The sequence below is a fragment of the Ambystoma mexicanum genome, chromosome 3q (genome assembly GCF_040938575.1).
Source record: "Ambystoma mexicanum isolate Mex_15411 chromosome 3q, UKY_AmexF1_1, whole genome shotgun sequence".
In the NCBI taxonomy this organism is placed as follows: Eukaryota; Metazoa; Chordata; class Amphibia; order Caudata; family Ambystomatidae; genus Ambystoma; species Ambystoma mexicanum.
Genome location: NC_090926.1, coordinates 135,258,678 through 135,280,064, shown reverse-complemented (window position 1 = coordinate 135,280,064; position 21,387 = coordinate 135,258,678). Strand labels below are relative to the sequence as shown.

Here is a 21,387-nt window from a genome sequence, read left to right as displayed (position 1 = left end):
GCCATCTCGACCGTGATGTTGTTTTTTAAGTTTGCTACCTTAGCAAAGAGAGCATGCTGAATCCTAATACACCAGTCCTGGTCCTTCATAATACATTCCTCTGGTATAATGCCTAGCTTCTCTAATTCTTTCAGTATTTTTAACAGTTCTTTGGAGTTGGAACTGGCCCTCTTGCAAACATCAAAATGCTCTTTTTAGGCTTGCACAATAGCTTTTCTGTATTGTGACACTGCCAGATTATAGGTATCTTTATCTGATGTAAGAGAGGATTTCTGCCAGGATCTGTAAACTTTAGGCTTTACGGCCAGTCGATTTTGTGTGTTCGTGTGTCCAAGACTGTGAAGCAACAACATCAGTAGAGGAATTAACCACCCTAGCTGCGGCGGTACTATCAAACTTTCAAGGGCAGATGATAAAAGGTTGCCCAAGCATCTGTCAAGGTATGAGAGGGTACATTATTCAGTAGTCCCTCAAAAGGTATGACAGCAGAGGATGTAATTGTGTTAAGCTGCGTTTGACCACACAGATTCTGAATGGGTAGATTTGGGATTTTAAATCAAAAACGGGAAGTGCAAAATAAATGGAAAAAAATGACGGACCCAGAAGATGCCCCAATCCCAAGCTGTTCCACAGGAATACCCGCAGTACATAGCCAGTCAATTATGTGACCAGCCTTTTGCAGAGGATCCATATTAACTTGCTCGAAATCCAAGTTCTTCAGTAATTGATTGATTGCTAAGGCTAAACGGCCCTGCGGGTCTTTGAACCAAAGATTAAAAGCCCGACAATAATAGTTTTCAAAGATGGTCTAAGCAGTGACTATAACAGAGGAACATTGTTCCTCAAAACAAGGCATGTTGTGAGGGGATCTGTACAGTAAAATAAAACAGTACGAAATACAAGCGTTGATCAATAACTTGACCAAAAGCAAGTCGACCCCTTCAGGCTCTTATAATTCAACGTGGTGAATGTTCAGTATAGTAAAAAAAAAAAAAAAAAGAAAGTAACAGCCACTCCACCACCTGTGCTGCTAGGTCTGTGTTTGCAAATAATGTGGTACTCAGCTGGCATGGCCAACACTACGTTTCTGCAACAAAACTGTAGGGGGAATAGCAACCTGTGAACATTCAGTGATATTATCGCTAATCGAAATAACAGCAGTCTGGAAAGACTTAGTTATAATAGAGGGAGACACTGCAAAAGCATATATCTCTTTATTCAAATCACCCATGGATAAATTCACCTGGGAAGAATCACTATGTAGTTGAAATGTATCAGCGAATGTGCAGTAGAGTACATCAACAGAGGAACCTAAATTAACCTCTTCGGGGGAAACACTTAGGGCCTGATTCACAGAACGTTTTCCTATGGCATTTTGCCATTATAAAACACTTCCATGAATCAGGCCCTTATTGTGCTTGGCATGGTTTCACCAACAACAATAGTAAAGTCCCTAACAGCAACTGCACCAGCGACAAAAGCAAACGGATTGGAAACCGGTGCAAAAGCATCCGTAACAATACAGTGATTAGAAGTAGACTCACTAATAGGCAAATCAAGGGAGGGTGAAATTGTCAAATCCAAGTATTTAGAGCAGAAAGCTTTGCGCCATGCACTCTGATACACCGCCAAATTATCCATGGCCTCCAAAGCTGAAAACAAGGCCAACAAATATAAAAATGAACAGCGTACCTGGCCACATTCAGCACTCCAGACACAAACCAGCGACGCCTTGATGACGTGCCATTGGGTCTTTAGGCAATTAGCCCAAACTACAGCAAATCATGGTAAATGTAGTTCCCAGACAGTATCAGCCTACCAAAGCCCTACGTGTAGTGAGGGTAAGAACAGTTGAAATTGATAAACACTTACAATGCTAAATAAATGTACAATAAGCACAGAATGCAGACACAGCCCATGCAGCAATTCTAAATAGTGCTCTCACCCGGCAGGGAGCACACACAAAGCACAACACTTCAGCACAAACCAGCAGAGCCTTGATGACGCAATATACCTTTTTGGTAGCCATTGTGGCACCAGTGTGTGTTTTCTTTTATCCTGCCTATTGGCCTTTGTATTTTAGGGCTTCCTTTATTCGATCGCACAATGTGGTATGCTCAAAACAGCCGTTCTGATCATGTGGCTCTTTGCAAGCCGACATGGCAGCCTCCATAGTGGTTCTAACGTGTTTAGGCCACCTTTAATCCATGAAGTGTCCCTTCTTACTTCCTGTGGAGGTGGTATGGGCTGTGTGGCCGCCCAGATGGCCAACCAGTATGGTTGGCTTCCATACTCATTCCTCCCTAACCCACTTAGTGATTGGTGGGTTGGCTTTGGCCAGTCCTTAAATGCAGTGGTATTTAAAAGGTTCACTCTCCCACTGCTCGCTCTCTTGTTGCTGGATCTCGGAAGAAGCTGTTAGGTCTCATCTGCTTGAGTAGTTTCCCACAGATTCCAGCGATTGTGTAGGCTCTCATCCAGACTAAACTGGCTGCATGCTGTAGGTTGGGCATATCCCCGGTCGGGGGTTTCTGCTCCTGGGGTTCCAGTGCTCTCTACAGGACTCCACTTCGGCGCTGGGTTCAGCCTTTTGTGCTGTGACCATTGCCAGGATATTTTACTGCAGCTTAGTGCCGTTTTCAGACAGGGTCTCCAGCTCTGCTGTAGGTCGCTGATGTTGTCTTGAAGGGCATTGGGCCACCAACACGCCACCTCATCTGCTTCTTGGGATGTCCTGAGTCATCTCCACTGCTGTCCTCGTTATGGAACCATCTTCTGTGGTTGTGCCACCCTTTCCTTGTCCACTGAACACCCAGAATCTTCTTGGCTGGCATCCTTCATCTTCCCAGAGTCTAATTTCAATGTTGGCTCTAAAGGCTTTATCGTGCAAAGGTCCTTTGTTCTTTTTCTTCATGGGGATCTTTGTTGGCTCAGTGTCCTTGGGAACCAGATCCTAGAAAATAGGAAAGAAGCATGTACCTACCCAGGGTTTTGTGCTTTTGCTGTTTTCGCCAAAACTGCCTCCGTGACTACTTGCCTTTGGGTCCCGAGGTGGGTAATTATTGAAGATATTCACCCTCAGGGTTCCCTTGTTTCCCTGGGGAAGAGATTCATTGAACGCAATTCCCTTTGACTAACAGTGGGCGTCTTCCTGCATCATCTTGTGGGCTTCTGTTCAACTGACCTCAGATTCTCTTGTTTCGGGTGTCCTCTGGCCTGCCCCACGGTTGGTTGTGTTAGAGCAGAATTCCGTTTTTGGGGTTTTGCAGTCTGATACTATAGGACTCCCTGCTCTTTTTGATTCCCCCCACCTCTTTTTTTGAGGGGGTGTGACTGCATTTTGATGGCAGGAGGGACTTTTGCTGAAGTTCCCCCTGTGACTGCATCCCTTTTTTCCTACACTTAAGGTATATGGCATTGGGTTGCCAATAAGGTACCCCACTTTCAAGGGTGCTTCTTGGGGCACCTAATAGTTGTCCTAGGGCGATCACCCCACATTGGTTTCAGGGGGTTGGCTGGTGGCAGTTACTTTTTAGTTTGACTTCACCAGGGGTGCAAGCCGATTTAATGATTTAGCAGCCCAATATACCTTTATTGTAGCCAGTGGGGTGTTAATGGGTCTTCGCTGACATTTTATTTAAGGGACCTTCTTTGTCAAGGGACACCATGAGGCAGTCCTTAAAATGTCTGTTCTGTCCAATTGGCCTCTTTGTGAGCTCATGGTGACAGCCTCCACAGTGGTTTGGACTGGTCTAGTACAGCACCTGGCCCTGGGCAGGCCACTGCACCTCCAGTGGGGGTGGGCCCAAGTCTTTGCAAGTTTCTGGGGCCACCATGATTGGCTTGCCACCAAAACCTTTGTTTTAAATCCCTTAATGGGATTTGGTGGGCTAGCAGAAGCCAGCCTATGTGAGTGAATGGATATTTAGGGGAAGCCCTGGTTACTGAGCTTGCTGATGCTAGTTTTGTGGAACATAAGCAGGTCAGCTTACCTGCTCTCAAGGATGCTTGGCCGTTTCCCACCATTGCTGCATTACTAAGCCCTCTTCTGGCCATATTAACTGGATGCAATGGCACGGGAATAGCTCCATTTTGGATTTTTGGCTCCTGGGTGTCTGTCCCGAGATTTCCACATCATTTCCTACTATGTTCCTCCTCAGCCGCCAAAAAAGGTGTTGGGACTCCAACAACCCATCAGATCTCCTTGCATGGGCAGTCTCTGGTCATCACCACTGCTGTCCTGTTCAGGGGCTGTTTCTGCTGGTGTGCTGACCATGTTAGCCTGCTGAGGCACGGGGTCTGCCCTGCCCAGGTGACAGCTGGCGCCATTTCTATTGTTGATTCCACTTCTGAATGGTTGTTCTTCTTTTGAGCAATTGGGGTCGTTGATGGATCGGGATAGCAATCCCTGAGTGACCAGATCCAACATTTCACCTTTTGAAAAGAAGCTGTTACTTACCAGGATGTTTAACCTTGTGGGAACTGAATTTATGGAAGCAAACACTTAAGTACTTACCTATGGGGCCTAAGTTGATCTGTTATTCCTCATAATCCCTCTCATGGGTCACCATTGTCTGTTAGCATTGCTCTCTGCATGTCCCCTTCTGCTGCATTTCCCCATTGGTTAACATTGGGGGCTGAATACTCGTCTGCTTTTTTGCGACCGAGGCTGCTGGATCGTCAACCCTCCACTGGGTGCCCACTGGGGTGCCCTGGGGTCAATTACTTTTGTCTAGGTAATATTTAAATGAAACTGAGACTCGCCATCCTCTCTCTAGTGATGTCAAGAATGGACTACGCCATCAGTATCCATCTCGGAAGGCCAGAAAACTACAACAAGTACAGAACGCAGCAGCAAGACTATTCCTCAGGCCCACTAAGAGAGAACATATTACACCTGCAATGAAAACATTACATTTGTTACCAGTCAAAAAACAAATCTTCTTCAAAACACTCTGCATAACACACAGGACAATCCACACCCTAGGAGCGGAATTCATACAGGGAAAAATCTCCATCTACAAACCAACATGAACACTAAGGTCCAGCAACGACATTTGCCTTGATCCGAAAGAATGCGCAAAACACAAATTTGGGGGTTCAGCATTCTCCTGCATACCGGTGAGACTTTGGAACTCGCTCCCGAAGGAAATGCAAACAGATCACCACCTAAAATTCAGCAAACTGTTAAAAAACATGGCTTTGTAACTCACCAAGCTAAAGAGGGAACACCGGCGACAGAAAAACCGCCAACGCAACACAATAAGAAACAGGATCACTCAAAGAAACAAGCAACTCTAAGCCAAACTTAATAAAATAAGATTAACCCAACGGATGAACCCAACACACAGGAAAAATACCTAGAGCACCCCTGGATTAACCGTACTAAAAACTTGAATACTCGGCATACCCACCACCCAACGCTGATGAACCAAGACACATACCTTTGCCACAAAAACACTGCAACCTACAAGCACTCTACCCACTCTCCACAACACCCACGACGCACATAAAATACCTGCATACCCAACATCCAACCACCAAACACTGCACAAATATTGATCAACTAAAAACATACCAATACACAATGACCGTTTTTTCCGAACTGAAGTCACAAACAGCACATCAAAGCTCTCTTGCTCTTTTCCCTCTCAGTCCCACTTACTGACCCATCCCAACACCCTTCCTTCCCAGACCCGCCTGGGCGCCGGGAGACCATGAACATGGCAGTGGTGCTCAGTATAAATCAATATAACATAACTTACTTGGATCTTCCTATTGTTTCCTTTGGGAAACTGTTCTCAACCCTTGAACTCTTTCCAGTGACTCTACAATGTAATTCCCTGGACTGTGTCTTTTTTCTAGGGTCCCCCAGAGTCCCTGGAGTTCCTCGCCAAGACCTGGATGTTTAGAGACTCCCCCTGATTTGTTACTTTTTAAATATGTTTGTATTACACTGCTTCATAGGATATACATTGTATCACTGTGAATTACTACTGTTTACCTCCTTGGAGTCCAACATGCCCTTCTCGGCTTAGGGACGGTCTTCCTAAAATCGATCATGTACGTTGGTAAACCTCCCAGCTGTGTTGGACACAGTGTTCCCCTGTTCACTACTTCCAAATGCTACAACTGTGTTATGTGTGCATGCATTATGTTTAATACTTAATATAGAATGCAGTATTAACCTATGGTAATTTCTGTGTGTTCTCCTTGGACCTTGTCTGGTAATTACTGCAAAGATTATTATCTAAGTATCTACTCTACGTCACCACAGGAAGTGTAAATGTATTGTGTCTGCCACCAGGCATGGGGCTTACATTTTAGAGTAAAGTGGTAGTTCTGCCTTCACTGGTCATTTACTGTTTACGTATACTATGCTCTGCTATGTGTAACCCGAGAACCTATTTTTCCCTATAATATTTTATGCGAGACCTGAATTGTATATATTTTCAGTACACAAGTGTGGTTTATTCTTTTGTGGTGACTATTAGGAATAATTGTACCACCCTTGCTAACTTTCCTCCTTCCTGACATTAAGCATGACTGCTCTGCTACAGCTTCCATTAGTGAGTCTGGTCTTTCCTTTTGGGTGCACACTGTTCCAGCAATAGATTGGAGGATTACACAGCCCCACCACAGGCTTTTGTGAGAATCTCCCTTTAGCTTGTTTGTCGCAGAATCCGCATAGGCTAAAATAGAGATAGTATGGGGGAAGATGAAGGCATGGCTTCATCTTCCCCATATAAGAGAATGGCCTACTGACTTTGTCCCACTGACTTCTAGGGAACTTTCTACCTACCCTGGAATTCTCCTAAAAGTGACTTCAGGATACTTTCTACCCACAAGGAGTTCTAGGCCAAAAACATGATTTTTCGCATTGAACATGGATTTTAAACGTTGAAAGTCTAGCTCTGCACGTCTCCAACTGTGAACGCATGTTTACAAAGTAGCTAATTTTGATGACTGCACTGGTAATGGTTTCTAAAATGTATCCTAATTTAATGGAGGATAGGTAAGAATTATTTTCACCCTCTAGCACTGTTATTAACTATAATGTGTGAGTTTTGTTATTCAAATAACATGTCCTAGAGGGCGAGAATGAATGTGGAGTATCAGTGTTGGCCTTAGAAGCCTTTATGACTTTTTCTGTGCAGTAAAAAGGCTGGATCCTTTTTCTACCCTCCCTTGTCTGTATGTGTTGTGTGCTTATCACCACATAAAGGGGCTCCGATATATAACAAGAGTGGGTTATTTATTTAGGACACTGTACTATGTGTTGTGCAGGTGTTGGGGACTTTGGGCTCTTAATAGTTTGTCTTGATCCCTTTTTCACCTGCTCCGTGACTATATATTGTGTGCCTCTATGATAGTGGAACCACATTTAAGTATTGGGGTGAGGAGAGTCCTCAAAACGCAGTATTGTTCTTACACATATTCTGGGTATTGTTTAATACTGTGTATATTATGTGCCTAAGCAGTTATTTGAAGTGATTATCTATATGTGTAACATAATAAAGGTATATATTTTTCAGTAGATCAGTGTAATGTTTTGTGAGATAAGTGGGTGGACTAACTGTACCTCTTGTCAGTCTGCTAACCCCAACCTGAGAGTTGAACCCTGTCACTCTATCCACGTTACCTACCTTTAAAAGAAGTTGGTCTTCACTTAGCCTTGAGTGGTAGCTTCTCCCTCTGCAGCCACCATTTGTGTTAGTGGTTGTATAGCCCTGTCAACAGGGTTGGACAAACACTGCCTTATCACTCAGGAACTCCTCAATGGCATTTAGAGATAAAAGGATAAGAGTTTGCCTCAGGGAATAAACTTGTTTAACGGTGTTCAGAGCCCATTAATCTTGTGCGACATTTTGCAATTGCTAGACAAACTTCCTTATCTGCTTCTTACTGGTGAGAAAAGTCTCTTCAAATTAACTAAAGTCTTAAGGACATGAGTAGTGTCAGGCAGACTTTCTTTTGGAACGTAAATACTTCTTGTTAGAAGAGCCTACTTTCGACACAGCAGTGTGCCTGGACTTCCAGTATTAAAACGCCATGAACAATTATTGGATGACACAAATGGCTCTACAGAAGCTGAAATTGGCGATAACGATCTAAAATCAGATTTACACTGCTGCTGCATCTGTGTTGGGGGCAAAAACTGTGTTGCCAGCCAAAGCCAGATCCAACCCCTTCCCCTGCTCATCAGTTTGTAAATTGGAGATCTTCATAGAAGCTTGCGGTATCATAATCACAGTATGGAACACATCCCGTGACTATGTCCCTGTTCACTAAGGATTGCTGCAACGTCGTCTCCTTCTTAAGGTTAAGCAGAGAAGAAAATTCTTCAGCAGCATCCAGAGACACACACTCCTCCAACAAGTCTATATTGCCTGGAGGCACTGTGGAGTTGCCTTAAAGCTAATCTGGAATTGTGAAGGAACAAGTTACTTACCTGTAACTGTTGTTCTCCAGCATGGGTCTGGCATGGATTCACATGCTCATGAATATTCCCCGTAGTCAGGCTGGGAATCCTCGGTAAAGAAAAAACCAGTATCAGTTTCGTTTCTGATCTGTCTTTCGTATTAGTAACCAATCACTGGTCTCTGCGTCATACTGACCACAGCCAATGACTGCCCTCTACCTAAGCACCGCCTCTGGCAGCCATCTTCAGATTTGGAAGCACGTGAAGTGGCAGTATGACCAAGTGAAGAGCCGCAGAGGGGTAGGCGGGAGGGTTCGCATGTAAATCCATGCCAGACCCATGCTGGAGAACAACAGTTACAGGTAAGTAACTTGTTCCTTCTCCAGCATGGGGTCTGGCATGGATTCACATGCTCATGAATAAAGAATACATAGCAGTACACACATGCACAACCACGGGAGGTGGCAAAGGCTCAACATTAAGCATTACATCAAACTCAACATTAAGCATCTTACCTCCTCACCAGGCTCACCTGAGGCGAACAGGTTGCGCAGCACTGCTTGGCCGACCCTGGACTCCTCCCTGGATTCCCGATCGACGCAGTAGAATTTCGTGAAGGTGTGCGTCGACCTCCACGTAGCAGCCCTACATATGTCCAGCAGGGGCACACCAGAAAGGAACGCCGTGGTACCTGCGATCGCTCTGGTGGTATGGGCTCTCGGACGGCCAGGCAACAGTCGGTTTGCCAACCGATGACAGTACATGATACAGCCGGAGAGCCATCTGGAAATGGAAGCCTTCGAGAGAGCCTTCCCCTGATTGACAGGTCCAAAGTTCACAAAGAGTTGTGACGTCTTCCGAAAACACTTCGTGCAGTCCACGTAGAACTTCAGCGCTCTAGCCACATCCAGCGAGTGCAAAGTCCTCTCAGCCGGCGACGAAGGCGACGGGAAGAACACAGGCAACACCAAGGGTTCATTGAGAAGGAAGTCCGACGGTACCTTGGGCATGAAGGAGGGGTGCGTCCTGAGCACTACCCTCGTGTCGTGAAAAGTCAAGTACGGGGCCTTGCAGGAAAGGGCCTGGATCTCTCCCACCCGTCGTGCGGAGGTGATGGCCACAAGAAACGCTGTTTTCCACGACAGAAACTTCAACGGGGCCGAGTGCAGAGGCTCGAACGGAGGTCCCATGAGCTTGGTCAGCACCACGTTGAGCTCCCACGCTGGGGCCGGAGCCTTCACCGGCGGGAACGATCTGAACAGTCCCTTCATGAACTCTTTCACCAGACGATGAGACCACAAGGACGTCTGCCCCGTGGTTCTGGTGTATCGGGAGATCGCAGCAAGATGAATCTTGATGGACGCGTGTGCCAGTCCAGCTTTGGCCAGCGTCAGCAGGTACGGCAGTACCTGGGGAGCCGTAATCCGTAGAGGGTTAATCTTCTGTGCGTGGCACCAGACAGAGAACCTCTTCCATTTGTGTCCATAGCATTTAAGAGTCGAGGACGCCCTGGCCTTTGCAAGAACCTCTCTGCAGTCGGCCGGTATGTCGTATCCTCCAAACTCTAGCGCTGCAGGAGCCAGGCCTGCAAGTTCAGCGATTTCGGGTCGTGGTGGAGGATGGCGCCTCCTTCCCTGGAGAGTAGATCCGCGTCCACCGGCAGCTTGATTGGCGGGGACGTTGACAAGTCCAGAAGGTCCGGGAACCATATCTGCCTCGGCCACGCAGGTGCGACGAGGATCATCCTGCACCGTGACCTCTTGAGCTGGTTGACGAGCCGGATTAGCAGTGGCAAAGGAGGGAACGCGTAGAGGAACAGGCCCTTCCAGGGGAACGAGAAAGCATCGCCCATGCTCCTCGCCTGGGGAAACCTGCTGGCGAACCTCCGGCACTTGGAGTTCGTCGCCGTCGCGAACAGGTCGATCTGGGGTGTGCCCCACCGTCGGAAGAGGCGATCCACTAGATCCTGCCGTAGTTCCCACTCGTGGCACGAGCGCAGCTCCCTGCTGAGTGAGTCGGCGATGGTGTTTTTTATCCCTGCCAGATGAAACGGCACCAGAAACATCCTTTGGGCGACGGCCCAATGCCACAGGTCCTGCGCCTCCTTGGACAGTGCTGGGGACCTGGTTCCGCCCTGTTTCCTGATGTAAAACATGGTGGTGGTGTTGTCGGTGAAGATCCTCACCACCTTGCCCTTGAGGGACGGAAGGAAGGACCTGAGGGCCCAGAACACTGCACGGAGCTCCAGGACGTTGATATGGAGGGACTTCTCCGTCGGGAGCCAAAGGCCTCTCGCGTGCAGATTTTCGGTGTGCGCTCCCCACCCTTCCAGGGAGGCATCCGTGGTCAGTGTCTCCTGGTGGTCTGGGATCTGGAAGTCCATGCCCGCCGTCAGATGGGAGCGGGTGCCCCACCACCTGACCGCTCGGCGGAAACTCTCGTCGAGTGTGATCCTCTCCTCGAAGCCGCCCGTCGTTTGGATCCAGCGCGCGTCCAGGAACTCCTGCAACGGGCGCATCCGGAGCCTGCACATAGGAATGAGGTAGATGCAAGAAGACATCATTCCGAGGAGGGACTTGATGGACCTCACCTTGGCCGCGTCGGAAGCCAACATCCGCTGTACCTTGCCCAGGATGGACCTGGTCCTCTCCTCCGACGGGGAGGCCAGAAGGGACACTGTGTCGAGCTTCGCTCCCAGAAACAGTGCGTTTTGCGCGGGTACCCGGTGGGACTTGGCGTAGTTCACGGAGAATCCCAGGTCCGTGAGAAGTTGGACGGTCCTTGCCGTGTGCTCCACGGCGAGCTCCCTCGTCTTGGCTCGGATGAGCCAGTCGTCCAGGTAGGGGTAGACGTGGATCCCCTCGCGGCGCAGCTGCGCCGCCACCGGTGCAAGGCACTTGGTGAATACCCTGGGTGCCGACCGTAGTCCGAAGGGGAGGGCTTTGAACTGGTAGTGACGCCCTTGGACCACAAACCTGAGGAATTTTCGGTGCCCCTTTAGGATGGGAATATGGAAGTAGGCATCCTCCAAATCCAACGACGACAGGAAGTCTCCTTCCTCCAGCTGACCCAGGATGTGCTGGAGGTTGACCATCCGGAATTTCTGCGCCTTGATGAATTTGTTCAGACGTCGCAGGTCTAGGATGGGGCGCCATCCTCCCGTCTTCTTCTTCACGAGGAAGTATCTCGAGTAAACTCCGGAGCCCCGAAGCCTCTTTGGGACGAGTTCGATGGCGCCCTTCCTGAGCATCGCCCTTACCTCCAGGAGAAGCTGAGGGACGTGAAGCTCTTTCCTGGCCACGGGGGGGACGCGCGGGCACCTTCTTTGAAACTCGAGCGCGTGGCCCCGGGCTAAGGCGTCCAGCACCCAACGGTCGGTGGAGATGGACTCCCACACGCTGACGAAGCTCGCCAGCCGGCCTCCCACCGGGGTGCATCGGTGGGGGCCCGACCCCACGGTCGGTTCAATCCTGTTTCGACGAGGCTTTGCCGTCTTGACCTCCTTGGCGACGACGGCGGGGTCCGCCAGACTTGCCTCGTCCTCTGTAGGCCTCCTGAGACGACGAGCGGGCCACTTGACGGTAGGTGGAGAAACCGCCGCCGGAACCTTTGGAGGCGCCCTTGCCTCCGCTGCTCCGAAAGGGCGTCCGTCGTTGCTGCAGAACTCCAAGGGCCCGGGCCGTCTCAGTGTCCGCTTTAATGGCCTGAAGGGAATCGTCCACTGTTTTCCCAAACAGGTTGTTCCCATCGAACGGCATGTCCAGGACTCTGGTCTGTACGTCTTGACGGAAGTCCGTAGCCTTGAGCCATCCACGCCGCCTAAGGCACACGCCGTTGCCCAACTGGCGAAACCCAGTGTCGGCGATGTCCGTCGCAATAGTGATGGCGTGGTCCGACGCCACCTCACCTTCCTGTAGGATCTCCAGGGCATCCGCCCTCTTGTCGTCCGGTAGGAAGTCCAGCAGGGGAGCCAGTTTGTACCATAGCTCCCTGTCGTAGCGGGCCACGATAGCCAAGGCGTTGGCCGCTTTAATCGTCGTCGCTGCAGACAAGATGACCCTGCGTCCCATAGTGTCCAATTTCTTTCCCTCGCAGTCCGGTGGGGAAGTCGATGTGGAGGCCGCACCCCCCCCCCCGCTTTCTTCCTGGCCGCCGCGGAGACGACGGAGTCCGGGGTAGGCTGCGCCCGGAGGCACAGGGGGGCCGCGTCTGGGACCCGGTACTTCTTCTCGTACCGGTCTCTTCTAGCTGGCGTAGTGGAAGGGTTCTTGAGGAGGGCGAGGCCCTCATCCCAAATGTCGTCCAGTAGAGGCACCGCGAGGACCGTCTTCCTCTTGGCCTCGCGCCGTTGATAAAGGAATCCTTCCTTTTTCTTCTCCTCAGGGCAGAGTTGGAAAAGCTCGGATGCCCTGGCGATCATGGAGTGGAACGAACCAATCTCGTCGGGCGGAGAAGCCCTGGTGGGAGGTGACGACGGTAGATCCTCGTCGTATACCTCGTCGTCCGTACCCGTCGCTGCCGTGTCAGTCCCCGTATCATCCCCTCGGGTGGACGGGGAGGAGGGCTGGACGGTGCGCGACGGCTGAAAAGGAGGTGGAGGGTGAATCCTTCTTTTCTTGGGCGGGGGAACGCCAGAAGGTCCCGGTTCAGGATCCCCCGACGGGAGAGGTTCCTCCGTCGGCAACGGTAGTCTCGTCCTTATCTCTGAGCATAAGGACTGTATAGCCAACAAAATGGCCGCCGAGTTGTCTTGCAGCGCTGACAGAGGGGAATCCGACGGGCGATCAGGGGCCCCGTCGGCACCCTCGACGATGTCGTCACCTGCGTCGGGATCCATCCCGACGGGCCGGTCTTCTTCCACGCCAAGGCCGTGGCTTAAGATTTCGATCAGCTCTTCCTCCGAGGTTGAAGCCGAATCTACGACGACGCCCTGCCCCCCCTTTTTCTTCCCCGCCGGGGATTTCACGGGGGTCCTATCGATGGGCACAAAAGAGGACTCCCTCCGAGGTGGCAGGGAGACTCTGAGCCCCGAGGTCGCCACCACTGGTGTAGCCTCCACAGGCTGAGCCAGGGTCGCCGCGACAGTATCGATAGAGGGCTTGGCCGGATGGATTAAGGCCTTCACCACCTTAGGTGTGCTCACTGCCTTATCCTTGAGGGGGGGGGACACTGCCTCGCTCCCCCTCCGATGGGGCCTTCGAGCTCGACCGGGGCCTCTCCAGGAGCTTTGCCGGGTGCTCGCCCTTCCTCTTACCCGACCCAGAGCGTTGGCTCGTGGTTGATGGTGCCGGGGAGGGTGCGCCCTGCCTGGTGCCCGTAGAGCCTGACCGTTCGGCGCTCCCGGTGCCAGCGGACTCGCAGTGCTTGGCCTTGTGTTGGACCCTCGTCGCCGGGGCGTCCTCAAAGGTCTTAGAAGACCGCTCGGATTTCTTCATCTTCTTCTCGCCTGACGGGCTCTTCCCTTCCAGCCAGTTGGCGAGACGTTGATGGCGGTCCTTCATGGTCCGCTCCGACATATTGCCGCAAAACGCACAGTCCTTCTCCATGTGCGTCTTGTCCTCATGTAAGCAGTAGAGACAAAAGGAGTGTTCGTCCTCCTTAAAGACGTTCTGCAGCTGGCATCCAGGGCAGACCCTGAACAGCTTTCCGGGCGTCGAGCTTCCCTTCTCCTGGGCCATGTCCGGGCCTGAGAAGCTTCTGGAGTCCTCCAAAGCATAGCTCGACGAAATCTTCACCCTTGAGGGGCGCAGACGAATCCGACACGGGTCCCCGTTGATCGGATGGAGAGTCGGTGGAGCTTGAGGCTCTTTTGACCGAAAAAACGAAGTTTTTGAGCAAAAAACGTGAAACAATAGCACTAACGCTCGAGAGCAATAGCACGAGGATCCCAACACACGAACGTGCGGTAAAAATCTGAAGATGGCTGCCAGAGGCGGTGCTTAGGTAGAGGGCAGTCATTGGCTGTGGTCAGTATGACGCTGAGACCAGTGATTGGTTACTAATACGAAAGACAGATCAGAAACGAAACTGATACTGGTTTTTTCTTTACCGAGGATTCCCAGCCTGACGACGGGGAATATTCATGAGCATGTGAATCCATGCCAGACCCCATGCTGGAGAACCATTGTTATTCCTGCCACATCCCAGGCCTTACACTCTTTAGCCTTGCAGCAATATCTCTGCAAGGTTAGGCTTTTGCCTAAGCTGTGATGACCACAGATTACGCAAATTCCCCTAAACCACAAAGAAGTCATCTTTAGCAGATTTTGCTATCCAAACTTGTTATGTCCAGAACTTTAATAGAGTTGGAAAAAGCTCTACTGGGCACCACCTGAAGGATTTTGTAAAACTCTAGAACCCGTAGTATAATAAAACTGGCTTCATGGAGCGAGCAGTTCTCAACGACTGTTGTTACGCGGCAGCCGCTAACGCCGTCCGCGACGCCTCGACCATGGCTTCAGACCCCCCAAACCAGCACTGAGACAACGATTCCTGACGCAAAGCTGCCATATAGGCCAGCCTGCATCAGTCCATCCAGCCTTGTTCGCTGAACTGCCTGCCGCCTGATACCAGCAGCTGTCTACCATCTTGAACTCTGCCGCAGAAGCTGCAAGTCTTCCTGAAACCGACTCGACCCTGTTGAGCACCATGAACATCTACAGCACAAGGTACATTGTGGTTCTGTCGTCCTGGTCCTTCTCCGAAGGCCCCTAGTGACAGTGTACGACCAATTGCTCTCTTTGTGTTGAAACCAAGTATCATTGAACTATTGCGAATAAATACTTGCAGACTGCGCTCTCCTGTCAGTATCCAGAGTGCATCCCTTTTCCTTCTTTGACACGGTCATCTGCATTCTTTTACAGGGTGGGTTGTATTTTGTAGTGTGCTAGAACTATCTGTAGTGATAATAAAGTAGATATTTGAATACAACCTTGACTGGACAGTCCCTTTTATCATTGTGTAATAATTGTACTTTCGATGTTATGCAACTAACCAACGATGCACGACCTTGCAGAGATGAGCCTGTCGTTCTGTTCAATGTTACCAAAATTGGACAAGGATGTTTATAATTTTCTTGTGTTTCCAATCTATCTGTTTAGATCTTTTCTTCATTTAGTTTTCAACAGTGTCTATTCCTCCCTCGTGATTACTGACATGAATTTTTTCTTCTTGGGATTTTGTGGACAATAAGATATATGAAAAAGATGTAATTTAATAACCATTTGTCAACTTGCATTATTTTAGTGCATTTTAATATATGTGTCTGTATTTACCATTACTACATTCTTGATCAGTCATCTCAAAGTTGGGGAAGTACTCCACTAGCCACTCAATTGTGCTTGCCATTTATGTCCAAATATATAATGGCTGTTTTCAGTTATTAAATTATTATTTTAAGTTTATTAACTTCCTATGGTAAATAGTTACAAGAAAAGAGGAGGTAATGTTCATACCGCCTGCTCGCATTTAAGTCTGTGGATGCACTGTACAGTCCGTGGATGTTGGAACTGCTGCATTTTGATGTAAAAAAGTTTTTTTTTTAAATGTAATAAGTTAGTAAAAACTAGAGCGCGCTGGTAAACCTATGAAATTCTGCAGAGAAAAAAAATGTTGTTAAAGGGACGTTATGGTTTGATCCTGGGTGTTAGTGTTAGCAGTGCATAGTGGTGGCGTAAATTATGGTTGCCTGGGTTTTTCGATTTTACTTGTAACCATAAACAGTTTTTCCCTGAATTTGGTTTTTATTAGTGCAACTTAACCATAAAGTCCCTTTAAAAACGTTTTCTCACTGAATATATATATATATATGACATTGCTCCATGATTCATGTGTTTTATGAAGCCAGTGTGTGATTTTTGGAGTGATAACTAAAGTAAGATAAGTTACAAATATATAACTAGTTTGCCATTTCCGGACAGGGGCATGTGCAAGTGGTTCACAAAGTCAGTTCCCTGTGTCAGGAAACCAAAATGAGTTTCCCTGCTCCAACTATTGGGAATCATCCCTCTAGGGTGAAATGTGAAATTAAAAACAACTCACGTTTACTCAGAATTCAATCAGTGTGAAACCAAAGGGAACCATTAATCACCGATTTCCCAACCATATATGTGTGTGTAATAATGAGCAATTGTGTGTGGAAGGAATTAAATCAATGAAGTAATTCTGTCTAAGGTTTTGAAACAAGTGCCAATTACAAGCAGTGACAGTCTCCCTAAATTTATTCCATCTGACATGATTTTATCCTAGCTATCCATAGCTGAGGACGGTACTTCAAACTTGTGCAGCATTTTCCTTTCTGCGTTTGTTTTAACTAATCAAAGCCGCGAGCTAGGTGGCAGGCCAGACCACAGCAACAAATTGGTGCTTTGAGTGTTCAAATATGGTATAATCACAGCCACTTCGTATGTGTTCACACTTCATTCAACAACCCAAAAAACAGCCAAAAAGCCGATCACTGGCAAGGAGTTTGGTACCCATGTCCCAGGACTGCTACCTTTTAGGGCGTCTTTGTAATGGACCACTTATTGTACATATTTAGTTGTTTGTACTAGATCGATCTAATAAACAATAGCCAACATCAGGCATACAATGCGTTTTCATTGTAGGTCATTTTCGGTCATAACAGTTTACATAAAAAATATTACCATCGAAAAAATGAATATACAATACAAACAAAAAATAGATCAAAGTGGCTCCATTTTTTCAAAGTGAAGTGCCTGATCCTCTACACAACCAATGCTGTGGTTGGGAAATCACCCTCAAGCAGACATACGGGTAAATACAGCACAGTCTGCCAGGGCACTAGGCACCAAGCTACATCTTGGGTATGGCACCGAGAGCCTCCAATGCAGAACAGAAGATAATGGGACATGTTGGGTATGGCTAAGACTTCAGCAAGAGCACTGCAGCTATGGTCTAGCACCACACCATAGAGGGAGGGAGTAGATGACCAGAGCAGATAGTTTTCTTTTAAATGCATAGCAATGATATGGAAATAAGAAATGCATGTATTGGCTACAGCTAGCTGATATGCAGGGCATTATGTTGTGGCATGGTGTGTCAGTGGATATTGTAGATGACATGTACTGTAGCTCCGCTCAAGACCTGAATCACACCCAATCGGCACATGCAGACTGTTCAAAGAACATCATCCCTCCTATTTCGGGTTCCACCATTTAGAACAATAAAGGACACCGACTACCGCAAACCAGCACATGCTTACAAAGCAATACAATTGTATAATGGTCAGATTTAAACATGATGTAAAGAGTGGTAATTCGCCATCTTAAATTGGCATTGAAAACTCTGAGGAGCTGCACAGCATAATTTTATGTATCATAGACTTTGTTCACTGTCAGTATGTTCTGCCATTTCAGTACCTGAAGTATTTTCTTGCTCGGTCATTTCTTTGCTTTTTCCATACTTCAGGTTCCCCAAAATGTCATTGTATTACAACTATTCTTTGTAGGTCAAGCACATCAACTTTACTAATGGGAGATCAATTACAAAGTTCCACTATTTCAAGTAGCCTTACTGGTAAAAGAAGCTCAGGAGTATGCCCCAATCACCTGCAAGAAGTTACTTTCATATTTTCCGTTCCAGGGAATGCCTGGTCAACTGCACTTTGCTCTGGCCGGTTATACAGACGCACATCAACAACACGTAATCCCATGGCCCTAACCTAGAAACCGACACAAGGCGAGTACAAGTGCATGGAAAATGAAAAGTTCTTTACCTCCACTTGAAACTCATCTCTCCACCTCACAGGCTGCATATGCTTTGATGAAACAATCATATCCTATAGTATGCCCACAAGTAAATATGATTTGTCTTTAAAGGCATTGGAACTAGTTCATCTGAATAGAACTGTGGAAATGGCAGAGACTCTGAAGTAACAATTACAGAAGCTCTAAGCAGATGTGCCGAGTTCTCTGTGTGTTCTTGATAATTCCAGCAGAAACCGGAAGTAATGAAAATGCACAAACTGTACTTTTTTGAGTTTGTAGTCTCCATATAATTCTATTCTAAAGGGTTCTTATATAGCGCCACACGCCTGAATGCCTCAGGGCGCTCACATATAGAAAAAACAAAGAACATACAAGTGACGACAATAGATATCTCAGGGCGATCAATCACGTACCAATGGCAGCAATAGTTGTCTCGGGTGGTTAATCAACTCCTCGATTGAAAAGGAAGGTTTTTAGGCTCTTTTTAAATTGCGCCAGTGACGGAATTGACCTGAGCGGAAGGGGACGGGCATTCCACAAGACAGTGCCTAGAAATCAAAGTTGGACTCGCTAAACTTTTTCGATAAAGTGCGAGGTTGGGTTAGAAGTTCTTGATTGTTAGAGCGTAAAGAGCACCTAATAGGGGCTCTCTCAATCCGAGTCTCCAGGTATCTTAGAGCCTCGCCGGATAGGCACTTATAAACAATACTTGATGCTTTAAAGATAATTCTCTGCTTAATACGAAGCCAGTGTAATTTCCTACAGGCCATGTGTATATGTGCCGGCCTGTTTAAGCCACAGACTGCGCAAACCACCCCATTATGAATTACCTGGAGTTTCTTTATATTTGCCTGGGTGGTGCCAACTAAGAGGCTATTACAATAATCCACTTTTGAAATAACAGTTGCTGTGGCAATCGACGCCCTATTGTTTTCAGAAAGATACAGACGTACTTGCCACAGCAGATGTGTCATATAAGCACAGGAGGTGCTTAGATAAGCACAGGAGGTGCTTAGATATGAGACATGCTTCTTAAAAGTTAGTTTTTACAGACTCAGACACCTCAATGGTGTTACCGTCAATCGGGAAAGAGCTATACTGAGGGTCCAGGTTCTTCAATTTTGTGCTTGTAACCATAACCATAATTTCGTTTTTTATCATTAAGGGCAAGGGAATTCATTGCCTTCCAGGACTGGATGGCCTCAAAAACCTAACTTACTCTTGCTGAATCATCAGCATATGACCCAGTTAGTTCCAGGAGGATCTAGCTGTCATGAAATTGAACTTTGGCATTATGGTTTCAGCTAAAAAACAAAATGTGCTTATAATTAGGAAGTTATGGTTCCTAAAGGACCCATAACTCACACACGGCTATGTACTGCTCACCTCCTACCATCCATTGTGTAGGATGGACATGGATCATGGTTTCACCCATATACCGAATAGCGGCCATGTACGGTTTGCCTTGTCCATGGCCTTCAGCTATGCCTCAGACAGCCACACATTATGTTCACTAGCACTGGCCAGCGGGCACTTTGACCAGGGCATGGCATCTGTCCAAGCACTAGGCTCCTTATAGAAAATCTTGGTCTTGGAAATGGCATTTAGCCATGCCCTGGGCACTTCCTATGCACCCAGTGTTCTCATATGCCCTGGGCACTCCCCCCCATAAACCCACTAGGCATGCCCTGTGGCCAGGGTGTGCAATGCCCAGCCAACCCGCTGTCCCCACTGGACATGGCCATGAACAGTACGCACATTCCCCACGGTTTGGCTTTCGGCTATGTGTCAGGCCCCCTAAGCTAATCGATGCAGCCATGCCCAGAAGCGGTTTTGCCTGGGGCATGGCTGGACCGCAAACTTACAAAACTTTGGAAGGGGCATACTGTAGAACTAGCGCTAGGAAAGGTGGGTAGAGTAAAAGAGGGGTGCAGAAAACTGTCATTCACCTCTCCGAAATGTAAATTATGAATGGCTCCCTGATGCCACTTCTTCACCATTACACTGGCAACTGACTTATATTGATGTATAGATAATTCATTTAAGTATTACAGCAGTAAACCAGCCTTGTACTGTGACAGATTGTTACTCCCTTTTAGTTGCTCAGTAAAGCATGCTGTGCAACTAATTTTAACGAGGCTCACTAAATCCTGCACTAGTTACCTTTCTTAAGTGTTTGATGCAAGGCTTGCACACAGCACAGAGCTCCCCTCGCACACAGAACATGGGCCACACCAATGTCAAGGTCACTCACATAGAACGGGAACAGCACAGGCAACAGTAGTGCAGCAGCAAGCTTAATTTGCACAGGTAGCAGCACACATCCAGAAACAGCTTGGTCTTCCTTACATAAAGAGTTCCCAGGGTCAATTAAAAAGGAATATGAAAGCGAATAGAAGCCAAGTGTAGGAGGCCGAGAATGGGTCTGTAGATGGGTAGGAGTGATGTGTGTGAATCTTTTTAGGATGAGAAAGTTCCATCTGCACAGGTCTCACCTTCTTCCTCGGAGTTTGTAATTTCATCCAGCAGGCCGGAGAGCCCAACATCTTGCCTGCAAAGACCAACGACATAAAACATTAGGACAAAGCAACCCCACACTTCAGATTCGAACAGATCTATCAAAGGGATGCAGCCATGGGATTACCGTGTCTGTTTTCAGTGGAGGTAATCCCACAAAGTAATGTTTGCACAATGGCAGCGCAATTGCCATAACAAGAACATCAGGGCATGGCCTAAACCTGTATCACTTTGTGGCATAGTTGTCAGCATTACTACAAGGAAGATAGAACAGCGCAGGAAGTTATCCTCTAAGTCACGTGCATGCTATGAAAGAATAATCGAGTTGTATACTGAAGGAAGTTAACCGCGTGTAATGAAAACAAAATGGCTACTTTAGTTGCTAACCGAGTCTTGATTTTAATTATTATTAATAAAGGCAGGATGAAAACTTGGTTTGCAGTATTTGTCCCGGAAACAGATTGTGGCTATGTTTGCACATAGGGTCTATTTTTCTTTCTCTGGCACACCTTCCAGAAAAGGTTAGAATTAAGAAAAATCTCCAGAAAAACAAACTGTTTTATTCCTTTAGTTCTTAGCTACTTACAGACGGATTCCGCAGGTTTGGTAAAGAAAAGAATTGCACAACTAAAAATCTGGAAATGCAAAGTTAAAGCTCCCACTCTAGGGTTGTACTTTGGAAAGATATGCAGCAAACGCATATAATTGCATTATAATTCA

At 47.6% G+C, this 21,387-nt stretch overlaps 1 protein-coding gene across 2 annotated transcripts in view; it reads right to left on the bottom strand.

The window, feature by feature from the left end:
* The window catches only part of AAAS (aladin WD repeat nucleoporin), a 730,668-nt gene that overhangs the window by 524,828 nt on the left and 184,453 nt on the right, over nucleotides 1–21,387 (bottom strand). For both annotated transcript variants that reach the window (XM_069653320.1, XM_069653321.1), the window contains one exon: nucleotides 20,646–20,701. In XM_069653320.1, the coding sequence (XP_069509421.1) occupies nucleotides 20,646–20,701 (56 nt within the window). The remainder of the gene's footprint in view (nucleotides 1–20,645; nucleotides 20,702–21,387) is intronic.